General features: G+C 41.1%; 1 protein-coding gene across 10 annotated transcripts; it reads right to left on the reverse strand.

Moving 5' to 3' along the window:
• Window positions 1-372: 372 nt before the first annotated feature.
• On the reverse strand, window positions 373-18,454 carry pou2f1b (POU class 2 homeobox 1b). 10 transcript variants are annotated; one of them, XM_029135800.3, is made up of 15 exons: window positions 18,307-18,443; window positions 12,194-12,259; window positions 11,402-11,493; window positions 10,537-10,632; window positions 9,387-9,566; window positions 9,066-9,186; window positions 8,871-8,962; window positions 8,568-8,741; window positions 8,240-8,381; window positions 7,993-8,138; window positions 7,612-7,797; window positions 7,313-7,427; window positions 6,895-7,219; window positions 6,710-6,798; window positions 373-6,186 (listed from the first exon to the last, which is right to left on the reverse strand). In XM_029135800.3, the coding sequence occupies exons 1-15, from the start codon at window positions 18,350-18,352 to the stop codon at window positions 5,915-5,917; spliced, it is 2,142 nt and encodes a 713-aa protein (XP_028991633.1). In that variant the 5' UTR covers window positions 18,353-18,443; the 3' UTR covers window positions 373-5,914. The 10 variants fall into 10 exon arrangements, with proteins under 10 accessions (XP_028991633.1, XP_055361027.1, XP_028991632.1 ...); XM_055505052.1 differs by having other exon boundaries at window positions 7,993-8,147; XM_029135799.3 differs by having other exon boundaries at window positions 7,612-7,800; window positions 18,307-18,442.
• Between the last annotated feature and the right edge of the window lie 1,081 nt (window positions 18,455-19,535).

Here is a 19,535-nt window from a genome sequence, read left to right on the forward strand (position 1 = left end):
ACAAAAATACAGCAGACAAATGCATCAAATCTACTTTGTATCCTGATTCACATACTTAAAAATCCTACACAATCGTTCAGTTCTATGCCGCCATGACTGGAGGCCTTTTCCTTGTTTTTTTTTCCTTATAGTCAGATCGGAGCAGTGTCCCTCAGTGTTGTAGTCCACAAAACCAAAACTCTTTACATTAGAGTCATGGAAAATCCTTTCAGAAATCCTACCAGACTGCAGAATAAGAAAAAAGGGGAAATAAATGGGGACACATTCCGTTAGATGAGCCCAAGCTTCCAACGTGAGTAGTTAATGTTTTACAGAATGCAGGTCTTGAAATACACAGACGTAATATGTACATGGTTGGCGCTTTTTCACGCGTTTTTTTTTTTTTTTTTTTTTAATTTTTCTCTCCTGTTAAAAGCCATGGTCACCTGGGCTGTGAACTGATAACCACACACGACACACCCAAAAACATACAAAAATACTATATCTTTAACCTACCAAGAGTAAGACAGTTCTGCAATTAGTTCCATGCTGTGACAGAAAAGAGAGATAACAACAAACAAACGAGAAACAGACGCTTTTCACGTACGTTTATCTCAGAAATATACCAAAATATACATCTAAGCTTTGGAATTACTGAGGCTAGGGCTAAAGCCAGTGCTGGGTTTGTCTCTTAATACACATGCTGCAGGGTGGAAGAGAGAACACAGAGAGAAAGAGTGAGAGAGAGAGAGACACAGGACAGAGATATCTTTGGTATCTGCATTTGTCAAAAGTTAAATATTTGGATTTTTGCTTTGGGATAGCGCTTGTGAGGTCCCTACAGCCTCACTTGGAGTAAAGCATTAAACAAAGTGTCACTGAAGCCCAGAGGTCTGAACCAGAGGGACACAGTCCATACAGAGTGAAGGACCATGATGCATAGTGTCACAGCTGATCAGAGTCTGTAGTGAAGAGACGATGAGCAGGAGGAGGACAGGGAAAGAAGCGAGTTTAATGGTCGCAGGACGACAGTGTACAAATGAAGTAGTGAGAGGCAACAGCATTTTCACCACAGTCCTTGAGAGAGACAGAGAGAATAGAGAAGGGGGGGGGGCATCCTAGCAACAGCGCTCACAGACAGGCAAACATACAGAGTCCTGAGCATGTACAGTGTGCACAGGATTAACCCTCAGTGTGTATTAACAAACATCACCCAGCGACCACCAGATGCGTTGGTGTCTGTCGTAGAGAAGCCCGCTCAGCTCCTGTTGAACCCCCTCCGATCCCCGCCCACAGGCACTGAAACCGCTGCACTGACAGGATGCCGAGACACATTCGCATGCAATAAAAAGCTAACTTTTTACAGATGAGCCACGGGTTCGGGCGACGGGGTGCAGCTGGGATTTGATGCTAATCAGTGAGGTGGGGATGGGTGGGGGGCGGCGTCGTTCATATACAATCAGGTTAGAAATCTTTGGTTAATGTTGGTACCACAGGAAAGCGAGAGCGGGCTGCGACAGCGCACCGTCACGTGGGAAGACGCGTACATACCTGTACCTGGTCAGAGAAATCATTTCAAAAGCGAAAAGGGAACAAATCAGGATTGTCAAACTTAAAGTGATCAAACAGGGTGGTCCATTTGTGACAAAAGAAACTTCAAATGACGATTTAAGAGCACAACACTAAAATAAATCGCCGGACATTAGAGCGAACAATTTCCGTCCAAGTGCAGCAAAACGCCTCCGAGTTGTGAGCTAAACAGCAGACATTCATGGGGACTGTGTGTAGTCTGTCTCCCCCTTGTGACGGAACTTTACACAAGCCTTAACCAAGTACAGGTATGAATGGGCCTCTCCACCGACAAGTTTGTGTTTTCATCTATGTTTTTGTCATTTTTTTTTATATATTTTCTTAAGTAGATTAAAGCAGGTTTCACTCAGTCTTGAGTTAGAAATGAGGTATACAACAGCTCCTTGCCTTACTGGTATTCCACTCTTCGTCAACCAACGCTTTAAACCAGCAAACCAGTGTGGTGAATCAACATACAACTCCACGCGTGGCTAATGCATCTAGAGCATCAAAAATCTCAGAAGTGAAATCGAAAAGCCAAAGCCAGACCTGTTGATCATAACTAAACACAAACTGTACTCTCACCACTAATCCCAAGTGGCTCAATAACAGGCTTTCTCCCAGTGAACAAGTACAAGTACTCTCGTGTGTTGTCTTTAAAAACAACAAATCACTCTCAAACACCTGCTGGAAGATGGGAAAAAATGCACCATAATGGTTTGCGGACTGCTCTCGCTAGTTCCTCTTTAGACACTCGCACACACCCACTTGCTGGAATTATTAGTAAAGCTTTTCTCACAGGTATGTTCAACCTGTCTGAGTCACACCTAGAAACCATAGGTAGCAACAGAATCATCCCGCGTGCCAAAAATGCCCAAAGTACACTGTACTGTTTCAGTAAAAACAATGCACCAGGTGAGCGCAAGCTCCCAGTCACACTTAAACACAACAATGCTACAATGCTCATGTCTTCTACATAACAATAAGGCATAAATGATAATGTTAATCATCTTTGTCAAACTAAGAAAGCCAGTGATCTTGCCCTCTCGCACTATACAAAACAATTAAAAAGGCATAAAAAAACTCAAATGATTGTTAAAGACAGCACAGCAAATCAAGTCCACATTAACGCCCACCCCCAAAATAAAGACGAACAAAAGTGATGATCACCGACCACCGAAGCCAACTCTCAGGAGCAAATCTCCGTTTGAAAGAACACGACAGACACGGGTACCAGAGAATCACGCTCCACCGAGACGTGGGCTCAGACCGCTCCTATGTTTTGGTCTTGACACTACAAAAAAAAAAAAAACACACTCCTTTGCAGGAGTAAAAAATGAAAATTTAGGGGAGATTTTTAATTAAGCATGGTAAACACTACATTCAGTCTTGATAACATACTGGTTCAAATATAAAATATGAATATCTTACAAGTGTTTATATATATATTTATATGTATAGAATTAAGAAAAGATCGTTTCTCTAATTCTTAAGTCTTTCCTCAGATAAATATTTCAGTAACATCCTATTATGCAACTGGTTCATCTTGTTAGCACACGTTCAACTCTTTAGTAACTACAAACAGCACTGGAACAGGACTGAGTCCTTTAGGCCCATTGTGGCCTGAAAGACTTGGAAACCAGCAACAATGAGCAGTCAGACACCTGCCTAACTGCAAAGAGAAAGGCGTTTACTTTGGCAAGAAGGATCTCAAAATAATATTTAAACCTGGAAATACCCCATAAATAGTAGTACTAGAAAATAGCAGTAGTAGGTTGTCCTTTAATGTATGGTTTATCAGTATAAACTTTGAATGGTAAGCCAGACAGTACTCATACATTCTACATTGTTCTATACACAGAAATGTTTAAAGCTGAACCCTATGTTTAAGTGCTGCTGAGGTATATTCAGTCAAAATAATTCAACAGAAAGAAGTACACAAGAGGATAACGCGGACAAATTTCACTGCTTAGAGTCCCAGTGATTTAATGATCACTGTGGTTTTCCATTTTGTCATGTGGAAGCAGTAGAACAATGCTACTTTTGTGAGGGGTTCAGCTAAATGTGTAGCACATAACAGTACTTAGCCCAACACGGTGTTAGGCGAGACAAATTGGCAGGTTTTAAACTAGTCCGCAGACAGATTCAGGGAGCAGCATCGTTTTCTAACATGCTGGTTCAGAACGATGGTGCGATAGGTGGTCTAGTACGACATCTGATGATCAGGTCTATGCATTTACAAAGGTGAGCCCTCCAGCTGGGAGGGGAGAAACCACAAAACCTGTTTTTTCACAGGATGTAGTCATAAAGCTATAGGAAAGCATGCAGGCCTCTCAACAGCTCAACTCCACCAGGAGCTTCAGCAGCAAGTTGTTAAAGCTAAGTTTCTGTGATCCTTATCCAGCAGCACCAAATCAGGAGTTACCAGGTATGAACCAAGGTGTGAGAAGAGGAAAACATTTCGCTTTAGCGGTGTGGAAAGAGGAGCTCATGAACGGCAAATGTGCTTGGACAGGCACAGCACCTACTGAGAAAAACCACTTTGGTTCAAGCTGTTGTTTTATGGCTGAACAGTAGTAAAAATAAAACTTTCCATTATGCTTTAGAAATGTCCAAAACTGCTACCAAAACGGTTTAAATGAAAAAGGCGCCATCACATGGCTAAAAGAAAATCAGGATCAGGTGTTCGGGTCAAAGCCCTGGTAAAATCTAAACACAACTGATGCATGTAAAAGGAAACAACGTTCGCATGCCCTGACGCCACAGACCTTTCCTTTTTTTTGGTCAGTTGTGCTGCCAATTAAAGTTGAGCTAAGAGACACCTGGTCAAATTAAAAAAAAGGTCATCTTTGGAAAATGATCAAAATATTGCATTTCTATAATCTGTTGATGATGAAGAGAGATTCTGCACTCATAAATATATTGACTAGACTAAACTACACCGACTACACACAGCAATTATTAACAAATATTTTTGGTATATCTTAAGTTTATAAGCCAGTCAAGTGACTGCAGACAAAAAAAGACAGAATTTCATTCCTCCCAAAACAGGCAGACTGCAGCTCATCAATCCAGTTTTTTGGTACAGATACTGTGCACAAGTAGATACGACGGTACTACTATTAAAAAAAAGTGAAAAACAAAACAACACAACAACTCCACCTAGCCAGCGCCACCATACATTTGGTACGATGACCACACCTTCTGACTAGTCCGCAACAAAACTGCCCAATCGACTGCGGCGCCTTATGCGGTTTACTGAACCCTCACGTCTGCCTCGGCTGAAGACGACAGACGTCTACCTGTGAAACCCATCGTAATGTACAGTTCTCCACTCGATCACCATCCAAAGCAAATCACCCTTCATTGGACACGGGATGGTATATCTGCAGCTCATTTTAAAGCTATCAACATAATGCTTTCATTAATTTCCTGTCAGTGTCTATGATCCGCACCGAGGCCAACATTTTAGAAAAGATCGGTGGCCACTGCACAAAAAAACTCAGTGTTTCCAGAAAGACAGACTCCGAGACACAGCGGGTGCCTCCAACCCTTAAAGCAATGATAACCATTGTATCGGCCACTTATTACTTGTTTTTAAAGCCTTATAACCTCGATTAAAAAGTGATAGTTAAATCTTAACTTATTAGATTTAAAAGGTTTTAAAAATGTCAGAAAAAATACAGTCAGTAAAAATAAACAAAAAAACTAATGATTTGATATGATTTCATCAAGGCCTGTCCAAAAAAAAATAATAGAAAAAAATATATATAATAATAATAGTAGTAGTAATAGTAATAATATGGGGTGACACAAACCCCATTAGTTTTGATGAATAGGGTAAAATTAGTAGTAAATTATTTTAGTTTGAATGTTAAAAAGAGCAAAATCATAAAGTTTTTGGTTAGAAGTACTCAAACTTGAACCTGGAAATAGGATGACGTATATGTATATATATATATAATATATATATATATATATAATATATTTACATATATCTATATACACACACAATGCGAACAGTTTGATGGTGTCATGGATATTTTCTTCCTGGACAATTGTCAAAGTTCATGAGGAGTGGCAGGCCAACAACAGTGTCCATCTGGCTACTGCTTTTTGGAAAAAAACATCCAGGGATCATAAAGAAAACCAACTAAAAACAAAAAGTCAACCTCATCCGAGGCACTTCTTTTTGGTGCCAGCAAAAGGATTAAATAATGAGATACACTAAAGAAAATGGGGGTGGTTAGTGAAGCCCGCGGTCTAGAGCATGTGTTAACAACCTCCCTATTCCCTACATGGTGTGATAATAGTAGTGCACAACATAAGAAATAGGGCATTAATTCAGGATGCAGCCTGACTGGCTTCACTGAGCCTTGGAGGCAGTGGTAATGGTCGAGGCTTGCACAGGCACGGCAGCCGTGGTGGCTTGATGATGAGCATCAGCAGTGACTTGCAGCCCCCCCGCCCCAGCCGACACCAGGCTTACAGGGTTGCTGGTGAGCAGTGACAGGTTCTGAGGGTTCAGGAAAAGCGGCGTGGTCACCAGGTTTGGTGTGTTACCAGCAGACGTGTTGGCGAACAGCAGGTTACCGCCCTCCAGAGAGGTGATGGGGATCGTGCCGCTGGATGCCAGAGCTGGGGGAAGACAAAGATTAATAAGTAGGCAGTGTTTACAGAGAGAGTACAAAACAAAATGATGGCTGACTGCAGGTCCAGTTGACAGTGGGGACAAAACCAGCTTTAGGGCTCCAAATATAAATTTAAAGAAAATATAACTTGTGTAAAACTTAATGAAATGAACAAAAATTCTTCCACCGCCAATCAGCAGGATTAATTTTTCTACTTACAGAAATCATTTTCTCTCAGCAGGATTAACCTCATCTGTGGTGTGAATTTTTTTACCCTCAATATGTAAATGTACCATCCTCATTAAATCTTTTAATACAGTTTATTTTCATGCTACATAAAGCTGAGGGAATTACATTCCAGTCCAGTGTTTGTCTGTGCATATCCTACTGTACTGACAAACACTGTTAAAACTTCTCTTAAAAAGACAATCCCCTCTGCTTCTTTAGGAGTGATCCCTAAATCAAAACAGCCTATAAAACTTTTGTTTTTCTAGCTTTTTGTCATGACATTCACTCTCGCACACACTCACCTTGAATGGTGGCCAGGGTGCTATTGCTCATGAGGGCAGGACTCAGAGCACTGCCAAGGCCACCTGGAGTCAGACTGAGCAGGGCCCCCCTGGATACACAGATGTCAAATAGATCATATAGATTAAGAGGACATCTTTACAAATGAGCATAATTAGAGGATTGGTGGACAGTTGTAAATACTAACCCTGAAGCGAACTGCGAGGACGCCATCAATCCCGGATTGAGCCCTGCAGCAGCAGCCATAGCAGCGAAACTAGCACTAGTGGGTAACTGGGCACCCTGCAGAGCTGCAGATAACCCCGGAGCCGCCACCATCACCTGACCTGTACCTAAAGTGGTGGCTATAGATGACGGGGCCTGGGTGACGACAGTTTGTGCCTGTGAGCCAACCTTGCTCTCTGTGGTCGTGGCCTGAATAGACGTTGGTGGCGGACTTAACGACGGTGAGCTGGTTGCTGTGGATGCGGTAGAGATGACAGATGCCGTGTTTGTGGCTCCAACTGTCGTGCCTTTAGAGGAGAATGGGGCAAATTAAGAAAAAATTACCTTTAAAATCAATTAATGCAGTAATGAGATAATAATACACACACACACACACACACCTGTGAAAGACAAACTAGAGACACTGGTGCTGGTGAGAGGCATCACTGGGTTTACAGTCAGAGAGGTGGGTGTGTTAATAGTTGGGCTGCTCACAAGGCTTGCTGTGCTGGCCACCTGGGCAAAAGAGGACAAGAAAGGACTGAATGGGCTAATGCAATAGGTTATTATCTACAAAAGAATGGAATAATATTCCAAAGAACAAAAGGCATTGGTTAATTCATCCACATATGATAAACAATAAAATACAACTGTGACTCAAAAGTACTAAAAAAAACAGTGTGATTGTGTCTATGCTTACCAAGGGGCTACTGGGGGTAAATATGGTTTTGATGGCGGTGCTGCCTCCCCCACTGTTGCCACTGCTGGGGGGGTTGATCCTTTTCTCTTTCTGTCGACGATTGCAGAACCAGACCCGAATCACCTCCTTCTCCATGTTAAGCTGGTCAGCGATCATAGTGATCTCTTCAGAGGTAGGTTTTTGGTTCTGCTTGAAGAGGGCAAAGAAGCCAAGGATTCCCTGTGAGCACTGGAAGACTAATTCACTTCCAACGGCAACATCCTCTTTGTACCATGCTTTAACATTCAAATCTTACACTTTCTTGTCCCACAAACTCAAAATATGCCAACAGTCAGATAAATGCTTCTTATTAACAGATTCAATTAAGAAATAGTTTCTCACCTCCAGAAAGCTCTTTTCTAAGGCCACTCGAATGTTGGTCTCGATACTGGTCCTTTTCTTCCGTCTGCGGTTAATTCCCTCTATGCCCATGCCCGGGGACCCCAGGGCACTGGGGCTGGACAGGGCCTGGTCAGATGTCAGGTTCTCTGCACAAACAGCACCGACAAAAAAGAAGGAGATGGAGGTAAAGACAATGTACAGGCATCATTAAGAGCTTACGTATGTTCAGGTGGGTTCAGGGACAAACCTGCATCATTGAGCCACTTCTCCAGCAAAGGTTTGAGTTTACACATGTTCTTAAAGCTCAGATTCAAGGCCTCAAAGCGAGAGATGGTAGTTTGGCTGAAGTCGTTTCCATAAAGCTTTCCCATGGCCAGGCCAACATCCCCCTGAGAGGAAGAAAACAAAGAGAGGCAAATAATGAATAATGGAAACATCAGCATCATTTCCCTGCAACACACTTGAGGTATATGTTGTGTGTGTTATATGTATTAAACTCTTAGGCTAAAGCAAAGCAAATAAAAATAAAACTGCTAACTCTACAGAATAATAAATCTATTTATTCATACACACACCTGCGTGAAGCCCAGTTTAATACGTCTTTGTTTGAAAGTCTTGGCAAACTGCTCCAGCTCTTCCAGATCACTAGGCTCCTCCAGAGTGGGGGTATCCAACCGTTTGGGTGGTGTCTGACTATGGGGCAGGGATTGAATAGGTGTGGTTGCTGTCGTGCGGGTGGGGGTGGCAGGCTGGACAAAGCAGAAATATTTAAAAAAATTAAGTGATTTCAACACCTGGATCACAGATTGTGAAATGTAAGAACTGACAGAAAAACACATTTTCCAAAGTTTAAAAGAGGTTGTTGCATCAGAACGAACCTGAGTTGCAAGGGTGATGCTTGGTTGTGTCGGCAGGAGGTTAGCTTGGCTTTGAGGTAGTTGAGTTAAAAGACTCTGGGCTTGCAATATGCCTAAAGATCGGATAATGCAGAGGGGAGGCAAGAATAAAAGAAACTAATTAGTACGTGAAATATGTAGTTGTAATTAATTTTCTACGTAATTAAACACTCTTACCCTGTTGGGCTTGCGGTTGCTGTGAGATAATAAACTGAGCGGGCTGCAGTGGTGTGGCAATTGGGTGGCCAGGCTGAAGCAAAACAAACTGAGGCAGACCGAGATTCTGCTGCTGTAGCTGCTGAATGAAAAATGTATTACTATGCATTATTATGATCCTTGAGATGAATTAGCAGGATTATATAAAATATCAGCAAATTACATGATTACAGCAGTACGACTAAACCCACATGAGTTTTAATGTAACATAATTATAACTGACTGCTTTGAAAACTAAAAGACATACAGAAGTAGACCATGGTATGTGAGATCATGTCTTACAGGGGCGATCTGGATGGGCTGTGACAGGGGCAGCTGCGTGATGGGAGTGGCTGCGGTGGCAGAGATGCTGGCTCCTGTGGTGTTGTTCTGTTGACTGGCAGAGTGCTGCACGGCTGCCGCCAGGAGCTGAGCTTGGGCCTGCTGGAGCAACAGCTGCTGATGCGCTGGGGTCAGGGTCAACTGCAGAGACATTGTCAGAGCAAGAGACAGAGGGGAGGACAGAAGACATACGGGGTTACAAAGACAGAGAGAGGAGGGAAACAAAGATTTTTTAAAAATTCATCAGTTTTAAGGTGAATCACACAGACTGGAAAGGTTAGTCTTGTCAAGATACTCGAGTGTTGGCTTTGATACCGATGCAATGCATAATATTCCTCATAAAAAATATGTAAGATGCATTAAAGATTTGTGGCAGAACATTCTTGACATGTTGCTGGAAATCTCTCTTCATTAAGTGCAATTATATAAACACCAAAAACAGCAAGTAGACTGTATCTGTTGGTCCTGTTCAGAGGCAGGACTAAACCACAGCTGACGCTTCCAATTTGTCTTTTTTATTATTCCAATTTGTAAACAGGTGATGTTGAAGCAGATTCACCAACACAACAGGTCAAAGTCTCTTTATGTAAATGCATCTACTCATCTTTTGACAGGTATCAAAGTAGTTGAATTAAAACATTTGCTATCATTGCAACACTAAAATGGGCCAAGAGAGGCAAATGGAGAGAAGATTCATGCAGCTGAGCCAGGCACAGGGGCAAATGATCATGGTGATGTCATGTTTAGATTCACATGCACAGTTTGCTCCCATAGAGCACTCACACTTCACCTGACCGGACTTCTCACCTCAAGAGTGAGCATGGACATGAAATGGGTCATATGGTTGACTTGACCATGAGCGTATAGACACATAGACTATATCCAAACATAACCATTCATTATCTTTCAAGGAAGAATTTGGACATAGGCTAACAGTCACAGGGATGAACAGGCAGACAGGCAGAGGAAACACCAGCCTTAGCCACAGAATCAGGGCAAGCAACTATTTCATCATCCCATCTTTCAGCCAGCGTTCATGTACAGGTGTCACCTTAGATGCATGGCTGCATCTAGGTTTTAACTCAAAGCAATGAGGCAACAAGCCACTTACTCCAGCAATCTGTCCTCCGGCCAACATTAGCTGGGTTTGAGGCAATACGCTCTGCTGGACGGAGGTCGGAAGAGCGCTCGAGTCTTCCGACTTAGACTAGTGGAAGTGAAGCAGAGAGGTGGGGGCTTAGAGGAGATCCTCCTGGAGGTAAATGTGAGGACTGTTGACACAGTGAGGTAGGCTTCTCCCTGATTTCATGTCCGTTTATTAGTGGCATCAAAAGTAGACTACAAGATGGATTGAAACTAAATGCTTCAAACGACCAAATGTTTAACTATAGCAGTCTCAAAGGAAATTAAACTCACATGGCATGTACGAGCCAAGGTAAATTAAGCATAAAACTAAGAGTGCAATGAACAAAATCACAGTGTAACTGAGAGGCTTTCTGAGAACAAGCCTCAAGTCTTTAAGCAGGGATAGGAATTTAAATTAAAAGGAAGTGAGAAAGTAGGTATTTAAAATGTGCTGTGGCCTTCAGAGACAAGACAAGTGAAGGGAAGGGAGGGGAGAGTTGAGATGCTAATTAAAATAACTGTTATGCAGTGCATGTAAATTCTGCATAGATTTGCATATTCTTGGCCATCTGTTTCCGAGCAACCGCAGAGCTGCTAATTAGCATACAGGGTTGATTAATCTGCCGTGTTGCCAGGCGACACCAGGAGAGCCTGGCTCATTTCAATAAACTATTTCTGCCTATGCATGTGTACCACAGTTAAGTATTCCTCTCTTCAAACTTCACATTAATTCATTGTAAATTTACAATTACCTGTGTCAGTATGCAAAAAATACTTTAGACTAGCACAAAAAAAGAAGAAAGAAGAACATAAGTTACCCAAGGCGAAGTGTGTGATGGTGTATTTATTACCTGTTGGAGGAGGGCTTGTGCATGTACATTAGTGAGTGCACTTGTGGTTGGCACCGTTTGCCTCTGAAAGTCCAATCCATTGGTTTGGATTCCTGTGGACACAAATATAGTTCATAAACCACTATGATCGGAGTTCAGACCACAGTTGTTTAACTGTGGTTAAACGGCAAAGTAAAAATGAGGAACACAATACTATGAGCCAGTCAATACATGTAATAAAAACATAATAGCTACAGGTGCAAAAAATGAGTGTTCTTAAAAGTAACAGTGATCCCATAAAAAAAACGCTACAATAATTATTTCAAATGAAATGAAAGAATGCCACAGAATTAAATATTGACACAATGGGCTCACACACAAATTAAAAGCATGCTTTTTAATGTCTGTTTATTTCATTACTATACAAGAGGAATACAGAGCTGTGAATCGATAAAATTAATTCTCCCAGAATTTGTATGACCAAATCACTGAAGCACCAACACAGAGCGCATTACTGTGATATTCATTGAGGAAAAAAGTGAGATAAAGTACTCTGTGAGGTAAAAACGTAATTTGACAAAGTGGACTGTTCAAAGGTTTTGGAATGCTGCCATTACCTTCTTTTCTAAATAAGGCAATAACACTAAACCTGGATAGGAGTTAGCATTTTCAGATTAGTGCTGCACAAACCGCCACCTTGACTGCGGCTCTAATACCTGTTGAATGAGGAGGTAAAACTCTACACAATCTGAATGTCAATCCGGCAAAGGACAGAAATCCAAAATGACAAACAAAGCTGGGGGGGTCACTCACCAGTGTTCTCGTCACCACTTTCCATTGTACATTTAGTAGTTTCTGACTGATTATTCACTTTAGCATCTGGAAGAGCCAGACAGAGACAGATAGTGAGATACACTCACACCCCTTTCCATTTAAAACATGCAAGACACTATCTGAATGACACAAGAAGTGAATTATTGTTGTACAAATTCCCACAAACAATTCAATTATGTCCACGATTAACACAAGGAAACGCTACAAATCAAAACTGTTCACCAACACAAACCAATTGTGTACAGTGGCATAGAAGAATGCAAATAACCTGGTGTCACATTAAACGTGAGATTGTATTAAAAACCGTAGCCGATCGGTCTTTTCCGATTCACACAAGGACATCAAGCTACAGCGCAACCTCATCAAAAACTCACCCGCTCGCCCTCCACCTGTGGTTTCCAGCATAGTTGCTTAACCTATCAAGGAAATTGCCTCTGCCGGGCAAACCCACAACGGGGTGTCCAGGGCTCTGCTCCTTCGCCTCCCTTTCTTCACTCTCCACTGGTCAGCAGTGAGCAGAGTTCAATGCAACCAGAGTTACACACAGACACAGCGGCACTGTCCACCGCACGGTCCACTGAACAATACTGGGATACGCACACTGGGAAAGCCAACAGGCTTTAGGCAAACAGCTCTCCTTCCCTCACTCTGTAGTCGCTCCTTTCTTTCCTTCTAGCTCTACCCTGTCTTTCACGGTGCATACTTTGCGCCTCTCTCTCTCTCGTGCCAAGATTGTCTCTACTTCTGAAAAAGTTCACCGCCTCCCTCTCTTGCTGGAATGAACCAAACGACAAGTACAGCAGCTGCCCCCTCCCTCCCAACTCTATAATGAAGCGTAATCAGTATTCAGCTGATTAAAGCCATATGCAAATCTGCCCCTGCCTCGTTAGCAATGCAAGGCTTTGAAGTCCTGCGAGCAACGCATTTCACACCAGGCTCTGAAAGCTTTCTGCATAATTTAAACCCCTATAAATATTTATCAGCTCATTAGCATATTAATTGGATGGCTTTTGGAGGACGATAAAAAACAGGGGAATAAGGACGACACAGAGACGGAGGAAAAAAAAGTGCTCAAACTAGCACTTGGCGCAGCAGAGGGAAGGGAGGCAGCAGCACAGGACCAATTATTGTGCAAGTGCGCGGCTTTAAAGTAATTAGCTAAGAGCAGGTAAAGGGCTGAGGATATCCCAGAATGCAGTGTGAGGCCTGTCAGCGGTGGTCTGGGCATGTAAGCAAGACGGACCGCATTAAATAGAATGTCTAGGGCTGCTCGTTGTGAGCATCTCTGGGAGTCTGGAGGACACGGCCTAACTGCTAAAAAGGAGGGGGTGCGGGCTTAAGTGGGAGGGGGACTCGCTCAATCGGAAATAAATAACGCCACATTAATCCACCACAAGCCTGTCATTACTGCTGGACCCCCTGTGGCTAAAGCATTCCACAGCAAACGACTACAGAGGGTGGGTGGCGGGCTGCTGCCGTCTATGTTTATGAAGTGTTTGGGGATTAGCATATTTAGATTAGCTTTACATTCCATTAGTATTTCATTTTGCTGCCTTTTTAAATTCATTTCCAGCATACTGGGAGAGTTAATACAGTGGGGAAACAGCCTAGCTATGGTGCTGCACAGGTGTCCACTAATCAAAATGACTGAACTGGAATCCACGGCTGTATTGTGGTCTACGGGGGACGGGGGCTTATCAACTAAATCCACAACAACTGCTTCTGGCTAAAGCTTTAATCAACTTCTTCACTTATCCCACTGATGCGAAAGGCATTTACATACTATACTTTAAATAGTGCTAGACGGCCTGGTGGTGTTTACACAATACATCGTGAAAGACGAGCAGACCTTAATCAGCAGTGTGGGACAAGCACCCATTCAACAAGCGCTGCTGGCAGCTAAACCAGCGGTTCCCAAAATGGGTTTTGTCAGATGAACCTCAAAACTCCTACTAAATGAGCTCAATTGCCCCAGCTCACCACTGGCTACTACTCATGTTTCCTTTACATTCATTTGATATAAACCACAGAAAAACAGAAATTGTCTGTTTATCTCAATTATTTTCTCTGCAGTACAATTTAACAATGATTTTTAGTGAGTTTTCTTTGTTTTTTTTCCAACCATTAATTGTCAGGAAGGGGACATTTAACAAACATTCCATTTTAATCAGCTGCCTATAATGGTGAATGTGTTAATTTTTTATTCAACCAGGTCAAACCATTCATTGCTTTTAATTACAGGTCGTCGTCATCATCATCACTTATTTTATTGCACTGGCTGTTCCTTCAAAGTGTAAGAGTTTATCTTCATTTCAGACTACCGTTTATCAAGGTGGCTATTTAGAAGACACGCTGCAAACTACCCTTTTGACAAAGGGATCCCGGCAGGTGAAGAAAGGATCCTTGTCTTACTGACCTCTTCAACAATCACATCATGCAACCAAATGAGAAAACAAAGAAGTGAATGCAAAGGCTGTTATCCGCAGGGCACTTGGACACGCGCACTGTTACGTGGTTGAACAGTTTGCGAAACCCTGCTGTGGAACAATGCATAATACAAATATCCTGCGAAGAGAATTTTAAATAGGTATCTCATTAGCAGTGTAATATGGAAAGGCTGAGTGAATACTGCAGGGCTGCTAATATGAGCGGAGAGATTCAACATGAGACACAGTGAAACCTTAATTAGCACATCACCATTCCCCTCAGTTACCTATATTTTCATCTTAAACACAGAATACATCAAAACTGCTCTTAAATGTCTGAGCACCAACTGTCAGGGTGTACAGTTACAACACAAATATTTGAGATAATTAATAACAAGACAACCTAAAGCTTTCTGATTCAGCTCAAATGGATGAAAATCAAAATGGGAGTTTGCAGAAAATCGAAAGCTTTTAAAACATTTTAAATATAATCAGCATGGGCAATCTGAAAGCACAAAAAGCAAAAGGAGACAGCAGAACAACCGAACAAAATCCAGGCTGAGGTGTGACGTGATGAACAGTAATGAGGATAGCACCACTGTAAGCTACTGTGGTCATTAGGCAACTACTGTATATATATATATATATATATATATATATATATATATATATCTATATATATATATATATATATTATATATAGATATATCTATATATATATATATATAATATATATCTACCTATATATATCTATATAGTATCTATATTAGAGACGTAGATTATCTCTATATTATATATAGATATAGTATCTATATATATATATATATTATTCTATGATATATATGGGCTACATGGTAACTAAACTAAAATAAAGTGAAGTTTCCAGGGAGTGGAGAGAATATTCATACTTCACTTTAGCAAAAACAGGTCGGTCACAATTTAACGCTGCAGTTTGATCAAATATCCTGAATTTTTATTCACCATCAAGGATGGTGATGCTAGGATTGTTAATGTGCTATGGATTTCAATATGTAGTGACTACAGTCACTTTTAACCAATTTACTTTAATACTCTTGCAGTAACCTTCTCATGTAAACACATATACACACATTATTGTGAAGCTTGTGCAAACAACACAATAGCTCATGTCTGCAAGTCCCAAGATTGAAGAATAACTCCAGCACCTGCGTGGTGTACAGTCTTTGATGCTCTTGCTCCTAACTATTACATATATAAAAAACAAATTTATTTGAGTAGATTTCTTTCAAATGCTTCACATACAAACTCACATTGCGATGTGTTTTTAGAAAGATAACAAGCACTGTTTTACTGCCAAATGTCTACTTTAAAATTCTGTATTTATAATAAGAATTTCTTTTTTGCCTTGTTTAGTCAAGAATGGTTCAGTGTACTGTTAGTCATGAGAAAAAGTGGTTATCTGTTTAAAGCACAGCATACAGCTCTTACTAGTTATAATTTTTTTCCTCCACAGTGGAAAGGCTTGTCTGCGCCTTCATGGAGGCCTTCTCAGTACTTTGAAATGGCATGTCCTGAATTTATTACGGAGAATAATGCATTATTCATAACAACTCTGTTTACATCAATGAATATTCATGATGGAACTACAAGGCTGGAATGAGGGTGGAAATGTAAAACTGATTAAATGAGAAAAGTAGCCTAAGTGTGAGGATGACAGAAATATTTCTCATCTGTTCTTTTAGTAGCCCAGTTTAATATGTCATTTATTTTTTATGTATGTAAGCCTATTTCCAGACAGTGGATACACATTTCCAAAAAAATGCAATTTTGACTTTGATTAGAATTAATATTTAGATCATTGAAGTCCTCTGTGTAACTTAAATAGAAGGTTTGTTTAGTATATTGAACATAAAGTACTGCAATGTATCCCATTATTATCTTTAATTTTACACACTTTCTTTCTATGGTGTCACAGACATTACCCTGGAAATCTTAATAAAAACCATATGTATTGTATTGTATGTGTAACAAATTATGATAAAGAACATATTTGAGTTTCATAAGTGCCTTTTTACTTGCAAAAAGAGTGCAGCATTCTTCAGCATTGTCTCCTCTCAAAACACACAACCAGATACAACAACACACACGATCAGAGTCGGTTCTAGCTTTCTTATTAGGAAAATTAACACAGGGAACCTCTTAACTGCAAGGGCCCCTTGTGTGAAATAAGGCAAACTAATATGTTCAGTGAAAAAGTTGACCCAGAAAATACAACCTGTCCCCTGTAATGCTACAACAACAAACTAAACTTGTCTAAGAGAAAAGAACAGAAAAGAAAAAAAGACATCAAGCTGCGTCTTGCCCGGCCATGAAACCAGCAGAGTGAATAGTAAGAATGCCCTGCCTGTTATTATTGTGGCCTTCCGGAAGTGGGCCTCACCACCCCTCCCTGTGCCTGGGGGGATACACAGGTACAATCTTTGTATTCAGCTCACACAGACTGGGTCAAAACTCCTGCAACAACAGGAGCATAACAAACGCGACGCGTTCCAACGCCGTCCAGTCAGCGGCGACCAGAAGTTGTGCGACCAAATTCAATATTCTAAACATTTTGGGTAAATATTTGTCCACCAGCAACGATCGCAGAAAAACTGCTCGGTCCAACTTCAACCGAACTGTCGTAACTGTTTATTCATGGTAAAACGCCCTTCAAACACAGCATTGTGGACATGCCGTTGATCAGCACATCGCTGCCGCCTCGCTGGCTAATATAAATCAACTCCTGTTAGCTCGTAAACCGCTGGATCAAGTTGGAGAAGATTAGTTAGCCAGTTAGCTACTGTGAATGCGGTCGTTTTGAATGTGATCAGACGAGGCCAGGTCGTGCAAACAGCCTTCAGTCACTATCGACACCGCTTGCTGTGTTGACATGTGTTTATTGCGGCGCTCAGGACGAGCTCCAGCTCCTCTTCGGGTGGAGGAATATGCTGAAGTCCGCACTCTGCCTCGACCAGGCCCGCATGAATAACACAACAGGCTGCTGTGGCTCCGCTGCGCCGAGCACAAAAGGCTGAGGGGAAAACGCTCCACTATAAAAATCACGTCGACCTGGGGCACACCGGGCTGACACTGTGTGTTCAACAAAAGCCACGTCTTGCTGCATTCCGATTTATTTACCCACAAACGGCGGCAGAAGAAAACGAGCGCAGCCTCTGCAGCGACTCTCCAAAAATGAATATGCAAACCTCTTTCAAAAGCTCCAGTGTGGCATCAACACAAAGCGTTAGCCAGCGAGCTAACGCTAGCCTGCTAGCACCTTCATTTCAACCAAACTGCGAGGGTGAAATATCTAAATGTGTCATATATGTCCCAGAGTCACGTCTCCGATTACTAATAAAATATGCTAAATTGTATTTGTCGACACAGGTATGAATATGTAGCGGCGTACAGCCGTCTAATCACACAAAGGGGGGAGGCATGTTTCCATGTAATTTGCCGTCGCACTGCAATAGCTCGTTTCCTCCTCTGTCAAATTACAGTTGGCTCGTTGAGTGTAAACCAAAACCCCGCTGAATTTCCCCCCGACCCGCCAGTCGGTCTGCATTTCATCCGTATTCCGTTTATCATAAATTGTGACTATCACAGTTTGAATATGAGTATGAATATGTAAAATGCTGTAATCATTACCTGGTCCTGAACTCTCATCTTGACTCGCTGCTCCTCCGTCCGCCATTTTGAATATTTAACCCGAAATCCCAGCCCTGAGCCTGCCTGTGTCCCGCGTGCACGACCGCACACACGCGCACCGGGTCGGGCTAATCGCGCAGGCTGTTGTTTACTACATGTGGCTTATTAACATACACTTATCATCTATCTTTTCCTTTAAGTGCGTGAGTTGGGCCTATGGGCGGATCTGAATGGCGGACACTGCTCCAGACACTTCACGGTCTTTAACAACAATACAACCCTAACAAATTAATTACTGCTGTTACATCTATTACTTGGAGAGATAGACAACTAAATACATATGCTTAAGTATAATAGAAGTTTGACACACTTCGTTGTGGGTATTTTGTGTCTTTTAACTCATTGCAATTGGGAATATTGTACTTTGTTATTTCTTTATCACATTCAGCCATGAGCAGTTATCTAGGCCTAATAGCTACTGATGTAAATGCAGATGTAAATCCATAGCATAACATACCATATAATATATGTGTGTATATATGTATGTGTATATATATGTATGTATATGTGTATATATATATATATATATATATATATATATATATATATATATATATATATATATATATATATATATATATATATATATATATATATATATATATATATATAATTTTGTATTTAATTTTTGTAAATAATGAGAACATAGTTCTTAAGCATTATAGGAAAACCAGCTCCACCTTTTCCAGCAATCATTTCAGTTCCCAATAAAGAGAACATATTATTCGCTTGTATGTTTTTATTTTTTAGGTTTTTATAACATTTTCCCCCTCTCAAATATTTCAGTTGATAATTTGTTCAAATTAGGTCATAATATTTATTTTTTATTTAGCTTTTCCAGGCTAGTATCATGGCTGTAAACTCCTTTTGTAACCGATCAGACATTACGTGGATTCTTACACAGGGTCTCTCTAGAGAATTTTAAAAATCCCCAAAAACATAAAGCAATATGATAATAGTAGGTTGAAGCTGTATTTCTTTCCATTCTGCCTCATCAATCATTTCCAAAGTGATGAAAGACATGAATGTCTTTGATGTTTTTGACTTGATCTGCCATCTTTGTTACTCGTGTTAATGATGTGTTTAATCAACTAACAATTAATAAATGTATATTTACTCATTCATTACAGGCATCGAAAAATATGTAACAGTTTCACATGCACCCTTAA

Source organism: Betta splendens, chromosome 21 (assembly GCF_900634795.4).
Source record: "Betta splendens chromosome 21, fBetSpl5.4, whole genome shotgun sequence".
Lineage (NCBI taxonomy): Eukaryota > Metazoa > Chordata > Actinopteri > Anabantiformes > Osphronemidae > Betta > Betta splendens.